Source organism: Leopardus geoffroyi, chromosome C1 (assembly GCF_018350155.1).
Source record: "Leopardus geoffroyi isolate Oge1 chromosome C1, O.geoffroyi_Oge1_pat1.0, whole genome shotgun sequence".
Lineage (NCBI taxonomy): Eukaryota > Metazoa > Chordata > Mammalia > Carnivora > Felidae > Leopardus > Leopardus geoffroyi.
Window position 1 is genome coordinate 219,943,366 of NC_059328.1, and position 22,331 is coordinate 219,965,696.

At 57.5% G+C, this 22,331-nt stretch overlaps 1 protein-coding gene across 6 annotated transcripts in view; it reads right to left on the reverse strand.

The window, feature by feature from the left end:
- Positions 1-13,877: 13,877 nt before the first annotated feature.
- The window catches only part of HDAC4 (histone deacetylase 4), a 295,410-nt gene continuing 286,956 nt past the window's right edge, over positions 13,878-22,331 (reverse strand). For all 6 annotated transcript variants that reach the window (XM_045482343.1, XM_045482342.1, XM_045482341.1 and 3 more), the window contains 3 exons: positions 19,623-19,707; positions 19,050-19,191; positions 13,878-18,592 (listed from right to left, as the gene is read on the reverse strand). In XM_045482343.1, coding sequence (XP_045338299.1) covers positions 18,553-18,592; positions 19,050-19,191; positions 19,623-19,707 — 267 coding nt within the window. In that variant the 3' untranslated portion in view covers positions 13,878-18,552. The remainder of the gene's footprint in view (positions 18,593-19,049; positions 19,192-19,622; positions 19,708-22,331) is intronic.

The window sequence follows — 22,331 nt, forward strand, 5'->3', positions numbered from 1 at the left end:
ATTATCTTTGCTTGGCTTTTGTGCAAGAGTAATACTCATAAAATAAGGATTTTGCCTCTTCCTTCATTTCCTGAAAGTGTTTATGAGGGATTAGGACATTTTTGGTTAAATATTTAATAAGATTCACCAGTGAAACCACCTGACCAGAAAACCAAACAACCAGGCTTTTTTTTGTGGGAAGATCTGTAATTACTAACTTTTTTTTAATTTTTTTTTTTTTACTTTACTTTTCATAGGCCTATTCACTATGAATAAATTTTAACTTTTTTGGTAATTTATTTAATGGTATGATATTTGTGTTGTGAGTGGCTTCTTTTGAAAAATCACAAATATACAATAAATTAAATAAATAAATAAATAAATAAATAAATAAAATTAGCACCCTTCACATCAACCACAATATTTAACTGTCAATAGTTATCTATATATATTTGTTTCTAATAAAAACCAGGAGAGAAAATCACCTCAGCAATATACCAAATACATCAACACATGAAAATGAGAATACAAAATAATGTTGAATCAAATAAACTGAACAGAAAATTGTACATACACACTGATGGGAGTCATTCAAAATATGTGTGTAACAGGTACACCAAACAGTTCTAAGTAGTGTTACCAGGGGGGGAGAATCCAGAAAAGTCTTCAGAGGCTGTGTGGAGCACTGTAATAATTTAAGATGTCAGGAACCCTAAGGAAGAGGCAGCCGTTTTCCTGCCAGGCTGGATGGCTGAATGCACTCACAGTCAAGAGAATCAACAGCCAATAGAAGCAGACCCTTGGATAATCTAGAATCAATGGCAGAACTTAGACAAGGACTTTAGTATAACTATATTAAGTAAAATCGAGGAAAATATGGACAAAATTTATGAAAATATGGAGAAATTTAAGAGAAAGGGAACAGGTATCTTCCGAAACCACACTAAACTCGGAGGCAGGGAGCGGTGACAAGAGTAAGGGAAGCGACTGAGGAATCTGACACCCCTTGCCTGGCTCATGCAGCTGGGTCTGTGGAACTCTACCCCAGTGCTCCTGACGTCCTTCCTTCTGACTGGCAGCAAGGAGGGGGGGGGGTGCCTGTCCTCAGGTCCAACAAGCTGACTCCCAGGATCCTGAAAGTGGCATTCACTGCCCACCCGTACTGATGCTGACAGGGCTGACTCTTCACCACCCGTGGCAATTATATTCACGCCCTGCCCTGGGCACATGCTTCCCGCGTAGATTTGTGCCCTTCTCTTTCCCCTCCTTTGTGAGTTACCCCACCTCCACTTGGTAGCAACACCAACCTGCAGCGATCATGGCCTCACCACCATGCCCTGGAAAACTACACCCCCAGGTTCCCTTGCACGTGCCCTTCCGGCTGGAATCCAGGTTAAGTCCTACTTGCAAGGACTCGGGTGAGACCTGGAAGACAGAAGTGAGCGGCTGTGACCGCTGCAGGCAAGGTTAGCAAGCGTGCACGTCCTGGGGACCAGAGTCTGCCTCTCAGTGTCTGCATGCCAGCTTAGCGGGTGAAAGGCAAACTTGGCCAAGGTGGCGGTGTTAGCAACAATGGGTTCCTGGCCTCGGTCTTGGCTTCTGGCGGGACATCTAAATCTACGGTGCAAGTTGGGCCCTGACGTTCACCCCTGTGACCCTCAGGGAGTTTTAAATTCTATTGCCTATATTAACTCCCTTTCTGCTTTTAATGCCTGAAGCGATTGCTCTGAACCTGTGGTTGACACACTCCCCCTTGTCTGACACTCACTTCTCTTTCGTATCAGTGGCGGAACTGAGCCTCCTGGACGCAGTCATCTGGAAGGGAGGGTGGGAGATACAGTCCTTTAACGGGGTGCCTATGGCCCCGAATACAGTAGTAGCTGCAAAACGGAACTTGATCCCCAAAGATCCTGGCAGGCTGGAACAGACATCCACAACTACACAGTTGAAATGTCCCAGGCGAGGGTCACACCCTGCCCGTCGTAGCCAAGCCCCTGGCAGAGCAGTGGTGTGAGAGTGACTGGGTTTTCCTCCACTGACTGCGGGCGGACCTGGGCAGGCAAGCAGCCCCTTGGGGGCTCAGTTTCCTCGGGGTTAAAAGGAGGGGCGCATTGGCGTCCTGGGGCTGTCACAACAAAGTACCGTAAACCTGGGCCTTCAACCCGCAGACGGTTATTCTCTCCCCATCCTGGACGCCAGAAGTCCCACATCAAGGCTGGCGGGGCTGCGGTCCCTCCAGGGGCTCTAGGGGAGGGTCCTGCCCACCTCTTGCAGCTTCTGGGGGCTGCATGCGACCCTCGGCTCATGACTCCGGTCTCTGTCCCCACGTGGCTTTCTCTTCTCTCTGCTGTGTGCCTCCCCTGGTGTCTCGTGTAAGGACACCTTCACTGGATTCAGGGTCCACCCAGCCAACCCAGCACAATCGCACCTCCACACCCTTAACTTCATCACACCAACAAAGACCCCTTCTCCACACAACTTCACATTCAGTTTCCGGGCAGGAGGGACGGGACGTGTCTTCTTCTTTTTGGCCACCACTTAACTCACCGCAAGGGGTTCAGACAACAGGACCTGTGGTGAAAGCGTGTTGACACCACCCGTGGGTCCCCCACCTCTCTCTTTTCCTGTCGCCTCCAAGTCCCTCGCTCTCGTCTCTGGGGACCTCATCCCCCGCTGACCTCACCCAGTGCTGGGCTGTAACAGCTTACTGAGCTCCTCTCAAGCCCGAGAATCGAGCATCCGGGTGTCTGTCACTGTCCCCAACTGGAAACCCAACAGGATCGGCAAACTCAGCTCATTCCAAGTGGCTTGCCTGGCAATGCCCGCCCCCCTGCCCCGCTCGGCAGCCCACTTCCCTCTCCTACCTGCCCCACACTGAAGTCACCGGGAAGCTTGCCCCACAGCGTTCGAGATGCATCCAGCATCTGACTGTTACCGGAGTCAGGTTCTCGGACCAACGACAACAGAAACGAGGCGCAGGCCGAGCTTTGCTGGGGCTCCAGCTCAAGCTGAAGGGGACACGGCAGCCACGGAGGGGTTACGCCGGGCTGCTGCACAGAGGCCCTGCTTGTGCACAGAACGTTCCCCCAGGGTCCCGTGGGCCCAGTGTGCTCAACGGAGTAGAAAAACACTCCCCTTGATGGGTGGATGTCGTCAGGGAAGCCAGGCGGCTCCCTGGTGGCTTCTGGAGCCTCTGTCCCCTTCTGCATCCACAGGGTCGGCCTGCGCTGCGGTCTCAGAGGCCAGTCGTACGCGGTGCCGCGTCCCGGACCTGCTGAGGGAAGCGAATTAGCACTAACGGCCACCAACAGGAGGGGCCCCAGGGGCTCGTTCCCGTGCCCCTGAGTGACGCATGACCGTGAATCACGGCCTCCCGGCGCACCTGCCCCGCGGAAGCCCCCGCTCTGGTCCCCTGACCGCACCCTCCTCCTACCGGCAGCGGCCCCGCCTTCGCCACGCGGCTCTCCCCACAGAAAACACGAGTTTTGTTGTCCTTCTTCTCTACCCAGCCACGTGGGGGACCTGGGGACAGGCCGTGGGACAGGCCTCCCGCCGTTCAGGGGAGAGGTCAGGCCGGTGCTGCGGCACGCAACACAAGTTACCTTTCCGTTCTGCTGTGCGTCTGCCTTCCCATCCCCGCCGGAATGCCAGCCCTGCACCGACATCTGTCCCGTCCACCCACAAGTAGCCGGCTTACGCTGGAGAGAGGATGGCGGAGACCAGCCCCGTGCTGTGGGGCCTCAGGGCCCAGGGCTCGGCCTTCGGTCCAGCCCGACACAGAGCTCCCGGGGTCCTCGCTGCCTGGAAACGAGGGGCTTCACCCTGGGGCGGGGGGCACCGCCGGGGGTCCTCCAGCTGAGCTGGGGACAGGAGAGCTCTCCCAAGGGTGGTAAGGAGACTGTTTTCAGTTTCTCTGTGCGCCACGGTGTCGGGGAATGACTCCAGGTGTCGGTCGGTGAGAGCTGTGCCTCGGCCGCCCCCGTCACCTCCAGGGCGGAGGCCTCGGGGCAGCTGATGTGCCTGCAGTTCTGGGCAGCACCACCAGGTGGCGCTAGGGCCGCACAGGCCTCCGCAGCAGAACCTTGCTGGGTGGGGGGCTCCCAGCAGGCCCCCACTTCCTCACTGCCCCCCAGACACTGCAGCCTCCTCTCCCCCGGGCGCCTCTGGCGGATGAAGTCTCCCCAAACCTCAGGAAGCCTGGGGAGTTGAGTGTGTCCACGCTGTCCCTTTGCTGCCCTCTTGCCCCTGGTGAGGGAGGGGAGGGTCCCACACCACCCCCGCGGAGGAGCCTGGACATCCCCACGTACCGGGCCCTGGCTGCAACCTGTGCAAATCCATCAGGGAAAGTTAACAATGTGTGAAAGTGTCTTTCACAGTTGGCCAAAGGGACTGGACATACTGAATTACAGGAAAGCTGCCTGAGATCGACGACATTAACCTCCAAGTCCCCAAGGCCTGGAAAGCAGCCTTGTTCCCCGAGCCAGCGTTTCTGGGGGGTCAGGAGGAATGGGACGTTAGCAGGCCCAGCCCAGGAGGGAGTGGAGGCAGGGTCCTGGTCACCTCGACACAGACGTGCTGGGGTACATCCCACACTTGGTGTCCCAGCCCCTCTGCCAGGTGGCCTGGAACCTGCAGGAAAGGGGGGCTGGCAGGTGTCTCCCCGCCCCGACAGCCCCCAATGCACAGGTTTACAGCATCCTCAATGGGGCGCCTGGCAGCAGTCACATGTTCCTGTCAGTGGCGTCTCTTGGTGGGACAGACTGGATAGACTGGCCACCCACACGTCCTTAGAGACTCTGTAGCGGCCGGGTCCTGGCACTCAGCCTGGCATCTGGCCGGCTGCAGGAGAGAGGGTTTTCCCATCAAGACCCACAGCAAGACCTGACCGGTAGGGACTGGGGCGCACCCTGGCCCGAGGCCGGGGTCCTGGACTCTGGGGGCCACACCCCCTTCTGGCCTCCGGCACCGCATCTGGCTGCCCGCCCTGACTCCTCTCTGGCTTCTCACCCCATCACAGCACACGGACGTCACACAGGCCCATGACGGCACCCAGCCCCCTCCACGGGTGGCGGGGCCGCGCTCTCTCCGAGGGTGCCAGGGGAGGACCCTCACCTCTTCCAGCTTCGGGAGTCCCTGGGGGTTCCTGGGCTGTGGCTGCCTCCCTCCAACATCAGTGTCTGTATTTCCACCTTTACACGACCCACGATCTCCTCCCCTTGCCCCTGGGTCTCTCTTCTGTCTCTCGTAAGGACACTTGTCATTGGGTGTATCGCCCACTGGTCTTGGGACCCATGACTTAATCACACCCACAGAGATCCTTTCTCTAACTCAGGTCACACTCATGGCTAGCAGGGCTTAGGATGTGGGCATGTGTTTCGGGGGCCACCACAGAGGGCTGGCTGTCAGGACGCAGTGCCCACCCCCACCCAGCTCGGTCCAGTCAGGGGCTGCATCAAGGGTCGAGGATCAAGAACATGCAGGGCTCGGCCCCAGGCCGTGAATCACCAGCCCCCACCACACCCGGTCACCCCTTCATGGCTCTGGCTGCCACCAGCAGTCTCTGGCCATCTGGGAACAAGAGCGGTCTGGAGCTCGGAACGGATCCCCGCTGCTGACCAGCCACACGACCCTGCTTAATCCCGTGTGCCCCCCAGAGGGTCTGGGGCGTGCTCTCAGGGGGAAACCGGAAGGTAGGGCTGGGCCTGAAGCCACGGTCTGGAGGAAGCAGATGGCCCAGCCTCCCCCTGCCACGTCTCTGTGTCTCTGCAAAGGGTTTGGGGTGGGGGAGAAGGAAAGCCCCACTTACGAGGTAGATCAGAGGACGGAGAGGGTCACCGAGAAGATGCGGAAGAAAAGCGTTCCAGGCGAGGGCACGGCTTCGGGGAGGCCGGGAGGCCAGACCTGTGGTGGGTTCAAGGAGCCCCGTCAGCAACATGGAGCACGTCCTCCGAGCCCGGGGGTGGGGGTGGGGGTCCCTCCGTGCCTGAGAGTCTGGTGGGGCTCATGTGTGTGACAGCCTGTGTTCTGGGCCGAAGCGGGCCCAGGCAGAGCTGGACGGGCCCAGCAGGTGCTCTCCTGGCAGGAACCTTGTGTTTAGGGGCCGTGGGCACTTGGGCCAGAGGCCGTGTCTTGGGAGGCCCTTGGGCCAGGCCGCTGGTGAGGAGGTGGGCGCAGAACAGCAAGAAGCTGGCGGGCGGGCGGAGGAGGGGGACGGAGGCAAGACACAGGGCCGGGGCGGGGGGGACCTCAGAGTCACCTGTGTCGGCATCCAGCACCCCTTCCCCACCTGCCCCCGCGGGCGTGAGCTCCTGGCCCTGTGGCCTGAGACGCCGTCACTCTGCTGTCTTCTGCGCGATGCACCTTCGTCACCTGTCCCCCTTCCTGATATGGATTCCTGGACGACAGCACCGGATGTCACGGCAGTGGCAGTTTGGGGTCCCCAGGAAGCAGAGCTGGGGTGCTGGCTCTGCTGGGAGGTGCTTGTGGGCTGGGCCGGGCCGTGCAGAGGGAGGGAGGCGGCAGGGCTGGGCGGAGGGGACGCTGGGCTCACAGAGGCCTCAGTCTGTGGGGAGTCCTGCGGCTGGGATCCCTGTCCCACAGCAGGGAACCTCCCGCCCCATCTCAGGGGCCCACCGGCCCCAGCCGCACATGACGGCCCTGGGTGGGGGCTGAGGGGCTCGCTTCCAGCAGGGTGGGGGTCATTCCTTCCCTCAGTGCTGCAGGGGTCCTGCAATGCCCGCTGCAGGGCCCACAGCGCCCCTGTTCCCAGGGGCTGTTTTAAATTCTTTCAATTACACCGAGCCTCTTACAATGAAGTCATAGAACTGAAAAGACTGGGGGGGGGGGGCAACAACGGGGTAAGGCCGCGGTGACTCGGTACTTTGACTCGGTACTTTGACCTTCGGCATCACAGGTGGGGCTCAGCCGGCCTCCGCTCCGGCCGCCTCACCTGACCCTTGGCTCCGGGCCGAGCGTCCCGCTGTGCGCCAGTGTCGGGTGGGGTGGGGGCGCTGAAAGGACACCCCTGCGAGCGCTTTCCCGGACAGCTGTTCCTCCCCTCCCCCCGCCCCCCCCTCCCCCCCTCCCCCGGAAGGGGCCCTCCGGCCCAGCTGACTTGGGCGCGCGCCTCCGCGCGTCGCCTGCACCCAGGACAGTGCCACAGGGACGCTTTCCGGGCTCGGGGGCGGGAGCTCCGCGGAATGTGCTAGAAAACACCCGCATTTCACATTTTTCTTTGGACCGGCTGTGAGGCTGAGACCCGCGTTCTGCGGGACCGAGGTTGGGAAGGGCGGCTCGAGCCGATCTCCACCGACGGAAAGAAACGAGCCCACAGCAGCGCACACCTGTCGCTCTCGCTCTCGGAAAAGGACACCGACGCCCGCCGTGCATCACTGCAGGGCGACCCTTCGCCTTCGCCTTCCCCTCCGGGCACCTTCTCCGGAGGCCTGTCTCCTGGGGTGCGGGTACGTGCGCGCCCACAGGACACTCGCGCCGCCCACAGCCACGCACGCGCACGTTCCCATCCGGGTTCTCAGCCGCGCACGCGCTCGTCCCCGTCGCCGCCCACAGCCACGTAAGCGCACGGTCCCGCGGGCGCGGAGCCGGCCGTGCTGAGCCCACCCTGATGGGCGTCGCCCGCTGGCCGGGCGCGTGGGCACCGGCCGCTCCCGACTGTGAACCAGCTCCGCGAGTTTCCCACTTTTCATTAAGCGATGCTGCAGTGAGCAACTCTGGACACAGAACCTTTTCTGTAATTAGATTTATGTCCCAGGGACACATTCCCAGAAGTGAAATTACCGGGTGGAGACACGGCCGTTTGGAAGGTTCTTAACAAAAATGTTCACGTCTGTCTCTAGCCGCGACCGTCCCGCCAACGATGGCTCTGTGACTCGCTGGTGTCCACGCACCGGCCCCAGCATCTAATGGATTGAGTCCTTTAAATATATACGCCCTCCAAAGAGTGCTTCTCTCCCAGTGACTTTTTAGATGGCTCACACGGGTTACTAGTTTTCTGTGTATCGAACAATTGTGTCGCACCTTCTGTGACTTGTCCGTGGCTTTTAAGAATTGAGTTTTGCCCAGGGGACACCCTCATTCTCCTTTCTCGGACCCTGGGAATCTGCTATTCTGCCTCCCCAATGCGTACATCCAGTTTTCATTCAAGTCTTGAGCTGAGATCGCATCGGAGACGCCCCCTCTTCCCCCGTTAGCAACATATTGTGGGAAGTAGTTAAGAGTGCGGGTGTAGTTTCCGCTAAAAACTGAAAACAAGCCAGTTTCTAATCACACCCCGGGAGCTTCCTCTACACTGTGGGGACACAGAGGACCTGAGGGGCCACCTGCCCCCTGAGGCTGCGTGAGGTCAAAGGTCCTGCCCTGGTTCAAGGCCGTCTCTGCCTGACTCTCCCTTCCCAATATGGGATCCGGGAAGCTTTAGCTGGGAAGGGGCAGGGCCGGAGGGAAGTTCCCAGGGCAGGGACAGTGGCCCTGCTCTGTGTCCCTGGAGGCTCCCAAGGACCACAGGTCCCACCTGTACCTTGTCTGCATCCAGCCCACCCTGGGTGCCTGGGAGGGGCTCCACACGCTGGGCCCCAGGCCGGGGGAGATGGGAAGGGCCTCCTCCCAGCTGGGCTTGTCCAGAGGTGAGGAGAGACCCCCGTCACCAGAGGCTGGAGTTGAGAGGCATCTGGTTCTGAACGGGCGCTAGGAAGGAGGGTGAGGCCAGAACGCTCCATCCAGGAGGCTCGGCTTTCTGATCGGATTGTACTGAGGATGCTGGGCGGGGGCAGAAGAGAGAATCCCGACACCCATCCCTTTCCCCCTGGGTGGGCCGGGTATGCGTGCCAGGGGAGATCGGAGGCCGGGAATGCTGCCACACACCGTCCAGGGGGCAGGAGAGTCCACCACGAGGATGACCTGGCCCTGAATGTCCCTTGTGCCGCGCGGACAAGGCCCGGTGCAGACACCTCAGTAAGTGGTGCTGGTGCGGCCCGTCCTGCTCCAAAGTCACTGTGGTCTGGGAGTCACAGTGTGGCCTGGGACACAGATGTCATTGATTAGATCGAGGGGCCCGGCATCAAAGTAGCCCTGAATTTGGATCCTCCCCCTGTCACCGGCTGTGCGAGCTTAGGCAAAGTGAGCTGAGCCTCAGTTTCTTCGGGTGTGAGTGGGTGTGAGAACACTCCCCATGGACTCGTGTGGGTTTAGACTTTAGCAGAGTTAACGCAGGGCCTCACACGTGAGCACTCGCTAGGGCGGGGCCACCGCCACCAAGGTCCCCGTCGCCGCCTGGCCCCCGTGCTGGGTGTCGCCCCCAGCCACAGGCCTGGATCCAGGAGCCTGCTCTCTGTTAGGAGAAGTTACGCCTTCGTTTCCTAACTCCGTCTATTTGGATCTCACACGTTTCAGTGAGGCCGTGTGGGTGGTCCCGTCTGCAGCAGGACGGGCCTGGAGGACGTACTGACCCCTCCAGTGCCACTCACCCGTGGGCCAGACTGCCCACAAAGCCACGTTCTGCCGTGTGCTTGGAACGCAATCAAGCAGTCTCGGCGTCTCCCTCGGGAACACGTCTGGCTTGGCAGACCTTAAGCCGTTGGGTACGTTCCTCCCGGGCGGTTTGCACGCAGCGAGCTCGCCAGATCAGTGACGGCCCCGGCGGTCAGCGTCGCGTGGATGGCGGGCACGCCCAGGGGGCACGAGGACCTTGGGTGGCCAGCACACGGACATGCCTCCCTACGTCACACTCAGCAGAAGCATGTTCCTCTGACGTGTCTATTTGTGTGGTTTCAAGCCGACGTCCAGGGCACGATCAGAGCAAACCTTAATGCTGTGGGAAACTTCTCTCCTTCCTAGTAAGCTCGGCTTGGATGAAAACTGTCTTCTGGTTCGAGACAGAGTAAGAATGGATTCAAAGGAAATTGGATGGTCATTGGTCTGTGGATTCTAAGTTCCTCTGCATCAGCCGCCGTGGCCTCTCGGGGCTGGCTGGTGTGGTGTTGGTGCCGGCTGGCGGCTTGTGTCTCTGATTCCCTTTCAGTGGCCTGGTCAGCAGCGCCTGCCCCTGAGTCTGTGAGAGTCAACGCCTCTCATCATTTAGACGCTTTTTCCTTCCTCTCTATGACATCCTCTAGACCCCGCTGTGACATCTCTTTGAAATGTCTTTTTGTGTTTCTGTAACGATTCGCCTAACATACTCCATGGGTATCGGGGCTCCGAGTGAGCAGACCTCGTGTTTCAGGACTGTCCTCTCCTGCACCATTTTCGTTTTGACGTCCCCAGGCCCCGGTGACACGATGTCCCTTCTGTGCCTGGCTTGTGTGGCAGAGAGGCTGTTTCTCTCAGTAACTATTCTCCCCGTGTTCTGTCAAAACTGAGCATCGGAACCCGCTGGGCACACGTTCACTGGCTGTGCAGACTACACGTCCCAGCTTCCCCCACAGCCACGTGTGGCCACGTTATGGCTGGAGGTTTAAGCACAAAACGTGTGTGCAGAGTGAGCCTGGTAAATGTCAGAGAGGAGGCCTTCTGGGTTCTGGGGCAGGCCCTGGCAGGCTGGGTGAGGCCCTGGGAGGTCCTGGGAGGCCCGATGAGGCCCTAGGAGGCCCCACGAGGGGTGAGGGATAATCCCAGCCAGCAGGGACAGGACTTCTAGGACACTTTAGTGCGGTTAGCCTGGCCCTCCTTGGTCTTTAAGGATGTACATTTGTCAAGGTGTATATGTTGGGGGGGATAGAATATATTTCCGTTTAACACCTTTTGAACCTGTTTGTACCTTCTGGGTATCTAGACACATGTGAGTCTCCATCTGAACAGTGGCCGCAGGCCGTGCAAATGTCCGCAGAGGGCTGGGTCGATGCCTACTGCCTGGCCGTGCAGGCCTTTTAGCGTTGTCACCAGGAAGCACTTTGTGATGCGTGCAACGGCCGATTGCCAGCAGTCGGTTAATCTCCAAGGGGCCTTCGCTTTGAACTTCGACGCTACGGCAGCCCAAAGTCCCAACTCTTCACCAGGGATTCTAGCGGACTTCAAAGGCTGACTGAACTCAGGTTGGTACCAAGAATGTGTTGGGGAAACGTAACACCCCAAACTGCACCCAGGGGTCAGCAGAACAAATGGGTCCTCACAGCTTTCAATAATCAGATTTAAAAGCCCTTGGGGTGCCTGGGTGGCTCAGTCGGTTGGGCGTCTGACTTCGGCTCAGGTCGTGATCTCATGTTTTGTGAGTTCGAGCCCCACATCGGGCTCTGTGCTGACAGCTCGGAGCCTGGAGCCTGCTTCCGATTCTGTGTCTCCCTCTCTCTCTCTTGGCCCCTCCCCTGCTCATGCTCTGCCTCTCTCGCCTTTAAAAATAAACACTCAAAAATTTTTTTAAAAGACAGGGCGCCTGGGTGGCTCAGTTAAGTGTCCGACTTTGGCTCAGGTCATGATCTCATGGTTCGTGGGTTCCAGCCCCGCGTTGGGCTATGTGCTGACAGCTCGGAGCCTGGAACCTGCTTCCGATTCTGTGCCTCCCTCTCTCTCTGCTCCTGCCCCACTCACACTCTGCCTCTCTGTCTCTCAAAAATAAAAACAAATATTAAAATTTTTAAAAAAGACCTGAGTATTTAAATTATAACACAATTTAGTTGTAAATCCAAGCTTACATGTTCAAATGCTCAACTATCAAAGGACTTTTAAGCAGTAGGAGAAACTGAGGAAGTTGCACCTGCTTTAGGTTCTGTGCATAAATCCCAACACTTGTACGGATCAAAATGCCACACTCCTATCCGGTGTTAAAAACTGGAACTTTCACTGCTTCCAAGAAATAAAAGATGTTCCTTTTACATTTCAACCAACAAAATAGTTTAATCTGCCAAAGGGTTTAAATAGGAATGCTAAATGCATTTTAAAAGTAAAAATCAAGTCCTACTTATGTAAACTATTTAATTCTACCACCCTTGAATTCTTGGTTGGAAGATTTAGTATTGGGATGCTGAATGGAAGGTCTTTTAATTTGTAACTTTGGCCTTTGAGTGTTTACTTTTTCTGAAAGGTGTTGGGGCTAGAAGCTTGGTAATAATTGCTTACCTACTGCCTATGTAAACACCCTGAAATGTCTTGTTTGCGGAGAAGGAATGGCGAAAAGCATCATTGTCCTTGAAATCGTGGGTCCTGTGGTCACGCTTGCGTCCAAGGGGCCTTTCCCGGGGCTGGAGCCAAAGACGTAAGGGACACACCTGTCAAATGCCATGTGAGGCCCTTGTGTGAATCCTGATGAAGACAAACCGAGTGTAAAAAACGAACAAACAAGAAAACCAGTGACACACCTGGGGAAATCTGTGCTGGCTGGATCTTGGCTGTTAAGGAACCGCCAATTTTTAGAGCATGATACGGTATTATGTCACGTTTAAGGAAAAAGTCTTCATCTCTAAGAGATGTCCATGGAAACGTGTGCAGATGGATGATAGGCCATCTGGGCTTTGCTTGTGAGGAGGGGCTCAGACCACACTCACCTGGACCGGGGGGGGGGGGGGATGTTGTTCACAGCCGCCGAAACAGGCGGAGGGGCACGGTGGCATCTCGGACTGTTTCCATTAACAAGAGAGAGGAAAGAATCCCCAGGTGAGAAGATACTTGAAATTTAGAAACGACCAGGGATTAGCACCAAAATAGACTTTAAAACTCTACTTCTCATCTCTGATAACCAACAGGTAAATGGGCCAAGAGGACTGAGCCCCAGAAACATTCATTCCACCCTGTTTGTTAAGCTACTAGTAGGTTTTAATCTCTGGGGAGATGGGAGTGACCGTAGCAGGTGCAAAGCTTATACTCTAGTGGGGGGACAGACAGGCCAACAGAAGCAGGACCACGTCGGTGAGCCTGCCCAGCATCCAGCCTTGGGAGGGTCAGCCTGGCTCCCGTGCTGGGGAGGCTAAGGGGAAGGGGGCACAAGGGACCGGCGTGGAGAAGGGGGCTGGGTCGGGAGGTAGTTGAGTGAATGACAGGCACATTCTGAAGGCAAAGCTGTCGGGATTTGAGAGAAACCAAACGAAGCCAGAGGCGGGAGTGGTGTGGGCAGCCTGCATGGCCCTTGCCTCCCGGGGTGGGCGTGTGGGCCGGCCTCCCGGCTGGCTTCGAGTGACGGCTGACGGAGGCGGGGAAGTGACAGCACCTCACCTGTGACATCAGGTTAGAGAAGGCCTGTGGCAGCTTTCGGGTGCACTCTCAGGGTCTCCCTGCCTCACCTGCGTCTCCTGCGCTGGGGCTGGTGGCTGCGACCCGCGGGGTGGTCGGTGCAGCAGGCGAAGGGGGCCTGCCCACCACCAGGGAGGGGGGGCTTGGAGGCGGGTCCCCCACGTGAGCCCTACCGACACTGTGGCTGCACCTGCAGAAGGGACCTCAGGCCACAGGCCTCCCATGGAGCTGTGCCCAGGTTCCTGCCCCCAGACGCGGGCTGGTGACAGTCAGGGAGACCCTGAAGCAGGCTGACAACCCACGGGGAGGGGAATGGCCCCAGCTGTCCTCAGGGGGCCCAAGTGGCCAGCCTCTACCCGCCCCCCATCCCGACTCATTAGTCACTGAGCACGGGGGCCCGGAAGTGGGGTGGTCACTCGGGGGAGGCAACATGCTGCTGGGGGACCGGGGGGGGGTGGCGGTGGCTGTGGTTGGGTCTGCAGACTCGCCCCCTCTGGGGAGGCGCCTGCCGGCTGGGGGGAAGCGGCCAAATCTCTCAGGGAATGGTAGGAGGGCATCTAAAGCGAAGATCTGCCCACGGGACCGGCCCGAATGGGCAAAGGGCGACAGGTCCGAGCGTCTGGGTCCCAGGGGCCGCCCGCGGGGGCTGCGGCGATTCCCGTCCCACGATGGGGGAGCCCGGGGCAGGGGCGGGCGGGCCAGAGAGGACGCGAGCACACGGCAGAAACCAGAGATGCTGTTTTATTTACACCACAAGAGCAACGAGCTGTCTGATGAGGTACAAAACACTGGAGTCCGGGCGAAGTGGAGTCGGCAGTCGGAGGAGGGGACACGGCCGTCGGTGAAAACCCGCCCACACGGAACAGAACGAGAATGAGGAAACCGGGAACAGAATCTCCGACTCCACGGAGCAAAAAGAAAGAAAGGACCACTGGAAGGTCCAGACGATCGGAGAGAACGGATTACGTCACAGAAGGAAACGGGAGGCTGCCGCGGCGAGGACCCGGCCCGGAGCGCGCCGACGGGCCACACGCGGGCCGCGGCGGCGCTGCAGCTCTGTGCAAGCTCTTGGGTAAACGGGGTCAGCCCCCCTTGTATACGTTACAATACGGGTCGTTCTCATCAACTGGGAAAGAGCGCCTCCCCTGCGGGGCACACACACCGAAAACCCGAACAAACAAAAGTGTTCGCCTGCTCGTTCTCCGGGCGCAGACTTGTCGTCACGTCGGACGAGGCGAGCCGGGCCGGGGGCGAGCTCCGCGTCGTGGCGAGGAAGAAGGGGTCTCCTCTCCAGGCAAAGGAGGGTCTGAACCCGCGGCGCTCACACAGGTCACGACTCTCGGCTTAAAGTGACATCTTGGCCACGCGTGGTCTACAAGTTAACTAGAAAGTCACCACAGCTGTGCGGGAAGGGGCTCTCCGGGGCTGTGCGCCGTCACCGTCGGCGGCCACCGGGCCGGCCGGAGGGCAGCGCGCGCGCCTGGCCCTGTGCAAGATCCAAGGAACAAACAAAACAAAGCGAGGCAAATGCCTCCGAGTCAACGGAAGAGAGACGGGCAGTTCACCTCGAATTCTGTGTAGTTTCCCTAAAACAACTGTTTCCACATAAATACAATAAACTCTATTATTGGTATGTCACAAGTGCTAGATAAACTTTGTTTCTTAATATGACAAATGTTTAAGTAGTCCTTTTTTCTTTTTCTTACAATAAAAAGTACAATTTCTTAAGAATAGGTTCAGTAAGACGCAAACGTTCCCCCCCCCTCCCCACCGACTCTCCTTCAAGGTTTTGTTTTACAGAAAAACTCCCATCTGTCGAATCTGCAAATGTCGTGAGAGGGGAACAAAAAGGCATTTTTCCTCTTCCCCAAAGCTGCCGAGTCTGGCGTGCAAAATCTGTATACGATATAGACATGCCGGCCACACAATCCATGCAACCTCCAGGTGTAGGAACTTAAAAAAATAGATTCATATATGTTTATATATATATTTATATATGTATCAATGCCCATAAAACACGTGGGCCCGAAAGTCTACAAAAAGAATGGAATGAGCACGTGGCTGTGACCAGCGAAGGAGGAATGTTCTGATCGAAAATTAAAACCGACAAACTCTGCCGCCCTGGCTTCCGGGCGGAGCAGCACCCGGCGGTCCTTCCTCCGGAAACAGGTGTTCGAAAGTAAGTGGAGAAAAACCGAAACGCTCGGACAAAGCGGCCCTCCGGAGCCGGGCGGCCGCCTGCTGGTGGGGCTCGGGCACGCCGGGGCGCGGCGGGAGCCGAAAGGGCGGGCGCCACGCGTCCCCGGCAGCATCGTGGGGAGTCCCGCGGAGGGACCTAAAGTGCTCGCTCGCTGACCCCCGGCCGGTGCCCCCGAGGCCTTTGCAAAGGAAGAAAAAGGCTAAATTAGGCGCAAGGACCGGAGAAGGGAGATGGGAGGCGCCCCCCACCCCCCTCGGCGCGGGGGTCCTGCAGACCCTGGCAGCCGGCGGCGGGGAAGGGCCGAGTGTGTCTTCAAAGAAAAGAAAAGGCTACACGGTAATGCTTTAAGCACATCTGTGGGGCTGGGGCGCGCGGACACAGCAGCCGCGCCCCCCAGGCCTCTCTGCCGAGGGGTCTCCCCGCAGGAGACGGGGAGCGAGCCCCCCTCGGACGGCTCCCTGACCCAGTCACTGTAAAAAGCGTGAGATGACCTCTTCCTCTCCGAGAGCCGGGGCCGGCCGGTGGTGTGGGGGGGGGGGGCCCGCGGGCCATGCGGAGCAGGGCCCCGGTTGGCCATGGGCCGCTCCGCACCGGCCCGGATGGCCCAGCTGGCTCCCGCGCACCGGCTCCTCCCGCCAAGGTGGGCTGGGCCCCGCAGCAAGGAGGGGCCGGCGGGAGGGGGCGCAGTCACACCTGCCCCAAGATCTTTCTGTCCTACTCTCAGGCCGCTGTCCTGGACCTGACCACCAACGCCCCCGTGACAGAGCCAACCTAAGAATCTGGATTCGCTCGGTCAGGAGTCCGCCTGCATCAGTGTCTCAGAAGCTACCCTGTGAATGCGACCGGACTCCGAAACGTGGCTTGGGGCTCCCTCCTGACGGGAGCGCCGTGCCCGAACTCTCCCCGCGGCTCTGAACTCACTACATGCTTTGGAATGAAACTGGTGTCTTCAAGTGCTGAAAAATAAGTTACCAGTAAAAAGTGACGGTCAGTTACTGTCCGAGACAAAAAGAGCAAAGACTGGCTGCCCTGGTCAGGAATCTGTGCTGTCCCTGCAGGCTCGCCAGGCGGCGGGGGCCCCTAGGCTCCCGCAGCCACAGGCTCCAAAATCCGGGGCCTGCTGCTTTCGGCCGGCCCCCGGCCGTGTGGCCGCGGCGGAAAAACCCAGAACAGGTGTGGGCCTCACTCCGGCCCCATGCATTTTGCTGACATGCTTTAAAAGGTCTTTGGAAAACTGAATTTAAAATCCTATCCTGACAACGTGGCCAGGCAAGTTGAAACAGGAGTTTCGTGAGTGCTGACGGCCCGAGGCGTCTGGCGAGTGACCCTGCGATCGTCCCCGCGCGGCTGCCGAGGGGAAAACACAGCACCCCCTGTAACACTACCGGTGTGGAGGGAAGAAAAGCCCCTCGCTAATGGGCGCAGCCGTGGGGGGCGGGGCTGGGACAGCCAGTCACCGCCAGGAGCCTGCACGCCAACCCCCCCACCTCGAGCTCACTTTCTGAAAACAAACGGAGGGCAGTTCCGTGCACCGCAGCAAACTGCTCGCTGTACGAAAATAAACAACAATGAAAATAATAATAATAAAAAAAAAACCTTTAAAAGTTAAAAAAAAAAAATGTACAAGCAGGAATTTAGAAAGAAAAAAGGTTTAGACATTATTACCATTCAGGAAACTGCTAAATGGTGAGAACAAAATGTAAAATTCACAAAACAATGCTTATTCAGGATCTCCTTGTGGAAAATTCATACAAAAATCAACAGCAAATGTCTATCCTTTGCTATAAAAACTCATTAGGTAAATATGTGCGAGGAGGCTCGGACCAGGAGGGTCCCGTCCGGAAAGAGCGGGAAGGACAGCTCACACCCAAAGGCAGCCGTCCAGTGGCGGACTCGTTGGCGATCTGGAAGCTATCCGATCTGGAATTCAAAAATACGTTGAGTTTCAAACTAGATCCCTTTCCGTAAGCACCTTGATGTCTAGTCCACACGTCATTCATTCGCCAGGGACCTTTACGACCTGCATTTATTATATATATATACTTTTTCTATAAATGCATTATAAATATTTTATCAAGATTTCATAAGAATCAAGTTTCTTAGCTTGGAATACATTGGAATATATATTATACATATATATATTTATTTATACCTAAAACTTAAGCAATACTTCATGCTACTTGCTTTTAATGAAAAGCATTCCGGTCGTAACACTGGAAGTGAGCCTAGGACATGCTTCACGACCAAATGGAGATGCTCAATTGTTAAATGACGTACGAGAAAAGAACACTTTGGATTCATTTAAAATTTGTCGGACTTCAAAACCCCCAACAGTATTTGCCACTTTGCTGGAACTACCTGCACGTCTCTTAAACAGCACTAAAGCAAAACAGGGGCCACGGGACGGCAGCCCCCCACCCCCAGCAGCGCCCTCCCACCCTGGCCAGCACGCAGCGGCCTCGGGGCGCGTGGGCCACCCCCCCCTCCCCCGCCAGGCCCGAAACTGTCCCACCGATTCCTGCTGTTTATTTTTTTCTTAAGGCATTGTTCCTCAGACTTCAGAAAACCCAGCCACAAAAATCCATCAGAGCATTAAAAAAAAAGGCACAAACTCGCATCTTCCGATGGCTTTGAGAGAGCAAAGCCGGGTCCCGCAGGCTCACGTTCCTGCGCGTGTCCACTCCGCCCCCCCGCCCGGCCGCAGACCCCGCCGCTGCGGGCCACGGAGGCGGCCAGGGCCTAGAGAACGTTCTCGTTAAAGAAAAAAAGAAGCTACGGGATGAGTTGAGTGGTTTACACGGAGACTGTGGAATTGTGGGTGATAATCAACTGTAAGCACCAGTTTTAATCGAGTCCGTTTTGTGTTATCAGATCTTTGATTTCCGTTTTCCTTCCCTCGTGGCGTCGAAGTGGGCGGCTGTGCCGCGAGCCGCACGGGCCTCCCTCCTCCGCGGCTTCCCTCCGGGGGCCGAGAGCCTGGCCGCGTGTGTGTCCGTGTGTCTGCGCGGCCGGCGTCTGTCCCGGTTCCGCGCAATGCTGCCCGCCCGGGGGGGGGCCCAGGGGCCGGGCAGGGAGGGCTCCCCGCTGCCGCTCAAGCCCTGGCCAGAGATCGCGGGCAGGCCGCAGAGAAACAGGAGCTGTTCTTGGCGGAGCTTCAAGACAGGGACAAACAGACAAGAGAACCGCAGCTCCGGGGGAGGCTACAGGGGCAGCTCCTCTTCCATGGGCTCCTCGTCCGGTCTGCGGCGGCACCCCGGGGGGAGCAGGGGTGCGGCGGGCACGGCAGAGGGAGAGAGAAGCGGGGAGGGTCGGGGGGGTGCCCACCTGCTTCGGGGCGTCTCCCGCACCCGCGCCCTCCTGCCCTCTCTGGCCGCCCCTCTCCTCGTCTCCCGCACCCGTGCCCTCCTGCTGCCCGTTCCGCGCTCCCTGTGCCCCTGCCCCCCAAGGGCGGTCGTGGCGGGCCCCCCGCTCCCGAGCGAAGGGTCTCCAAGTGCTTCTCCGGGTCTTTGGCGCCGTTAAGAGCTGGCCGTGCGCGTGGGGACCCCCGCCCTCCACCCCTCCGGGGCAGGCCCGGTGCATAAGGCAGGGCCTGCGGGAGAAACCGCGCGCCTCAGACACAAGGGCCAGGTCTGGGGCGGTGTGCAGAAGGGGGCACAGTTCCCGGAAGGGCCCGCCGGGCCAGGGTGGAGGCGCTCACCTCTTCTCCGCGGGCTTCACGCCCACGGACAGCGAGGCCATGGCGGTGACGGTCTCGGCTTCCTCGTTCTCGCACTTCTGGGCCTCTACCAGAGAGTGTCCCACCGTGGAGCAGAGGCGCGGCAGGGAGCGCCAGTACTGGCCTGGGGCAAGGGAAGAGCTGTTACCGGGAGTCACCCGTCTTCCCGGGGTCTCGAGCCGCACTCCTCCCGGGCGCCTTGAAGAGCACCTCTCTCGGGGGACAGAAGCCGGGGTACCCCCTGGCTCACAAACGCTGGGCTCCCCCACACTGCCAGCCAAGTCCTCGGGAGGGGGGCCTCCCCCCCCGACTCGGGCACTGCCCGTGCGAAGGGGCCTCCCACGCAGACCCTCTGAGATGGGCGGGGGGTGGTGGGCCTAAGGGACCCCCTCAGCGTTTGTTGGCACACACGGGCTTCCCAGCAGGGAGGCTGGCGGGGACCCAGTGTCTGCGCAGGGAGCGCAGGGCGTAGGCTGCCCGCAAGACAGTCCGGGTGATGTGGGTCAGCCCGTGCCACCGGGAGGTTCCTGCTGAGCGCTGGCCCAGGCAACTCACTGTGGATTTCTATGACTTTCTCCATGGACCGGACAGCGTTAGCATTGGGTCTCTGCTGCAGAACCTTTTCCGGGAGAGGATCAAGCTAGAAAAAAAAAATAGAAACACACTGTGAATACAGATATAGCCCCACGTGTGTTGAAGCAGGACGCTCAAAGTCAGCACCTGTTTGCTGAGCGTACTTGCTAACAGAGAAGAAGAAAAACCCAAATATACCTTTGCTATTTACTATACGATTTTTGTTTAAAAAATTTTTTTTAACGTTTATTTATTTTTGAGACAGAGAGAGACAGAGCATGGGCAGGGGAGGGGCAGAGAGACAGGGAGACACAGAATCCGAAACAGGCTTCAGGCTCTGAGCCATCAGCACAGAGCCCGACGCGGGGCTAGAACTCACAGACCATGAGATCATGACCTGAGCCGAAGTCGGACACTTAACCGACTGAGCCACCCAGGTGCCCCTATACGATTTTTGTTTTAAACAAAGGTAGATTTTTTTTTTCTTACGAATCGTAAGATCAAGACCTGAGCTGAAGTCGGACACCTGCCCCTAGGTTTATTTTCTTTAGGGTAATTTTTGTAGGAGACCGTCGGGTCTACTTGTGAGTTGCTGCGTCGGGAGGCACCGTGTCGACGAGTGGCTGGTGTACAAGACCTGGGGCCTCCTGGGACACTGCACCACAGGCTCATCAGTAGGGGAAAGCATGGCTACTTTTCGGAAATACTGTTTTCATGTCCCTAGTCTTACAAAGAATGCCTGAACGCCCCATTGACGATGTTCTTCCAAAAATGGGGAAAGGGTAAAAGGAAGAAAAGTGAACAGAATCTCTCAGAGGGGAGGGACCTTTCGCTGCAAGATTTTCCTCCAGTGCAGGCAGCAGAAGATAATCAGGGAAGAAACACAAGACGACCAGAGGGGCCACAGGGCAGACTGGAGCGTCCCCAACATGACAACCAAGCACGCTGGTTCAAATGCATCACGAAAACACAAAAGTAATTCTAAAAAACTTTAAAGGATTAGACGAGCCTTTAAAATGCAGAGAGATGTGCTGGGTTCCAGAAGGAAGCAGAACCTGCCCAGGGCAGTCACACGTCCTGGGACAGCCCCCCAACCCCCCGAAGATGAGCTGGCCTCACGTGGACAACTGCAGGGCAGGATTTGGTTCTTGGCCTGGGCTCTGCGGAGAAGGGACACCGCCCCCTGAGAATCAGCCCGGTTTACAGGCCGCTGCTTGCAGTGCTCAGGTGCCTGGCAGAGCAGCTGCAGACCCTCTCGTGAGGACCGCGTCCCCAAAGCAGGCCGCCGACCAGGAATGCCAGCTCAGCTCCTTGAGTGGCCAGTCAAAACATCGTTAAGACAGAGGTCAGCCAGCCCACGTGGACTGGGGTCAGGAGAACAAGCTCTCGCACATCACTCTCCAGCAGAGGGCACCAGGCTCCTTGGGGAAATGGGATTTTCCAAGGTTGGCGCAGGGCAGGGCTGAGAAGGGCCTGGTGGTCTCGAGGGACCAGATGGCAGGTGGTGCCGACAGGATGCGCACGAGGCCCATCGGGAGGGAGACACACAGGGGGTACTGGACTTCACACAGAGCACGAACGTGTCCAGGAGTCCGTACCGATGGAAAAAGCGATTGAACAAATCGATGGGGGGGTGGGGAGGAGACATGTTCCTGAAGAGCGATTTCAGTAACTTCTGCACACGCCCCCTCTCCAAGACGTGGAGTTTCACACTTTCCCATCTGTCCCCTCGAGTGCGAGTTGAGCCCCTCTTCCCGACATCCACCACAGAGCACGTGTGGAAGTGGAGAAAGGGGACTTCACACAAGGCTCACGGTTCACTTCGGCAGAGATAAGGCCCGGGGAAGGCACTGCCCTGGACAGAAGCAGGGGGGCACCTGACCCCACAGTCTTCCTCCCCTGTCCAATCGTAAGGAAAAACCAGGCAAATATCAATTGAAGGACATTCTACAAAACACCTGAGTAGCATTCTTCGATTGCCGAAAACTGTCAACGTTTCAAAAATGACAACCAAGGGAAGCTTGAGAGGCCCCCACAGCGCAGAGAGGGTAAGGCCAGGGCATGGCCGGTCGCACGGTGGGGTCCCGCATAGAGCCCGATGCGGGAGGGGCAGTCGTGGGAAGGCGAGTGAATGCTGGGCATGTTTGGGCATGAGCAGTGCTGTCCAGGGTTGGCTCCCAGGCTTAGGTCAGACGGGCCAAGAGGAAACCATCTGAAGGGTCAGCTATCCAGGATTAAAGGTCTAGTAAAAAACCCACAGATTTATGTCCTCAAAGACCACAGTTCTTGAAATGATCAGTTTAAAGAAAATTTTTTTAACGTTTATTTATTTTTGAGATAGAGAGAGAGACAGAGCATGAATGGGGGGGGGGGGTCAGAGAGAGGGAGACACAGAATCCAAAACAGGCTCCAGGCTCTGAGCTGTCAGCACAGAGCCCGACGCGGGGCTCGAACTCACGGACTGCGAGATCATGACCCGAGCCGAAGTCGGCCGCCCAACCGACTGAGCCACCCAGGCGCCCCGAAATGATCAGTTTTAAACTATGCAGTAAGTAGGTTTAAGATGCGCTAAAAATAAGATACTCCTCCTGAAATCTTTATTGTACTATATGCTAACTCACTTGGATGTGAATTAAAAAACAAATAATAGAAAAATAAAGGTGACTTTTATAGTAACAAAAATAAGTAAGA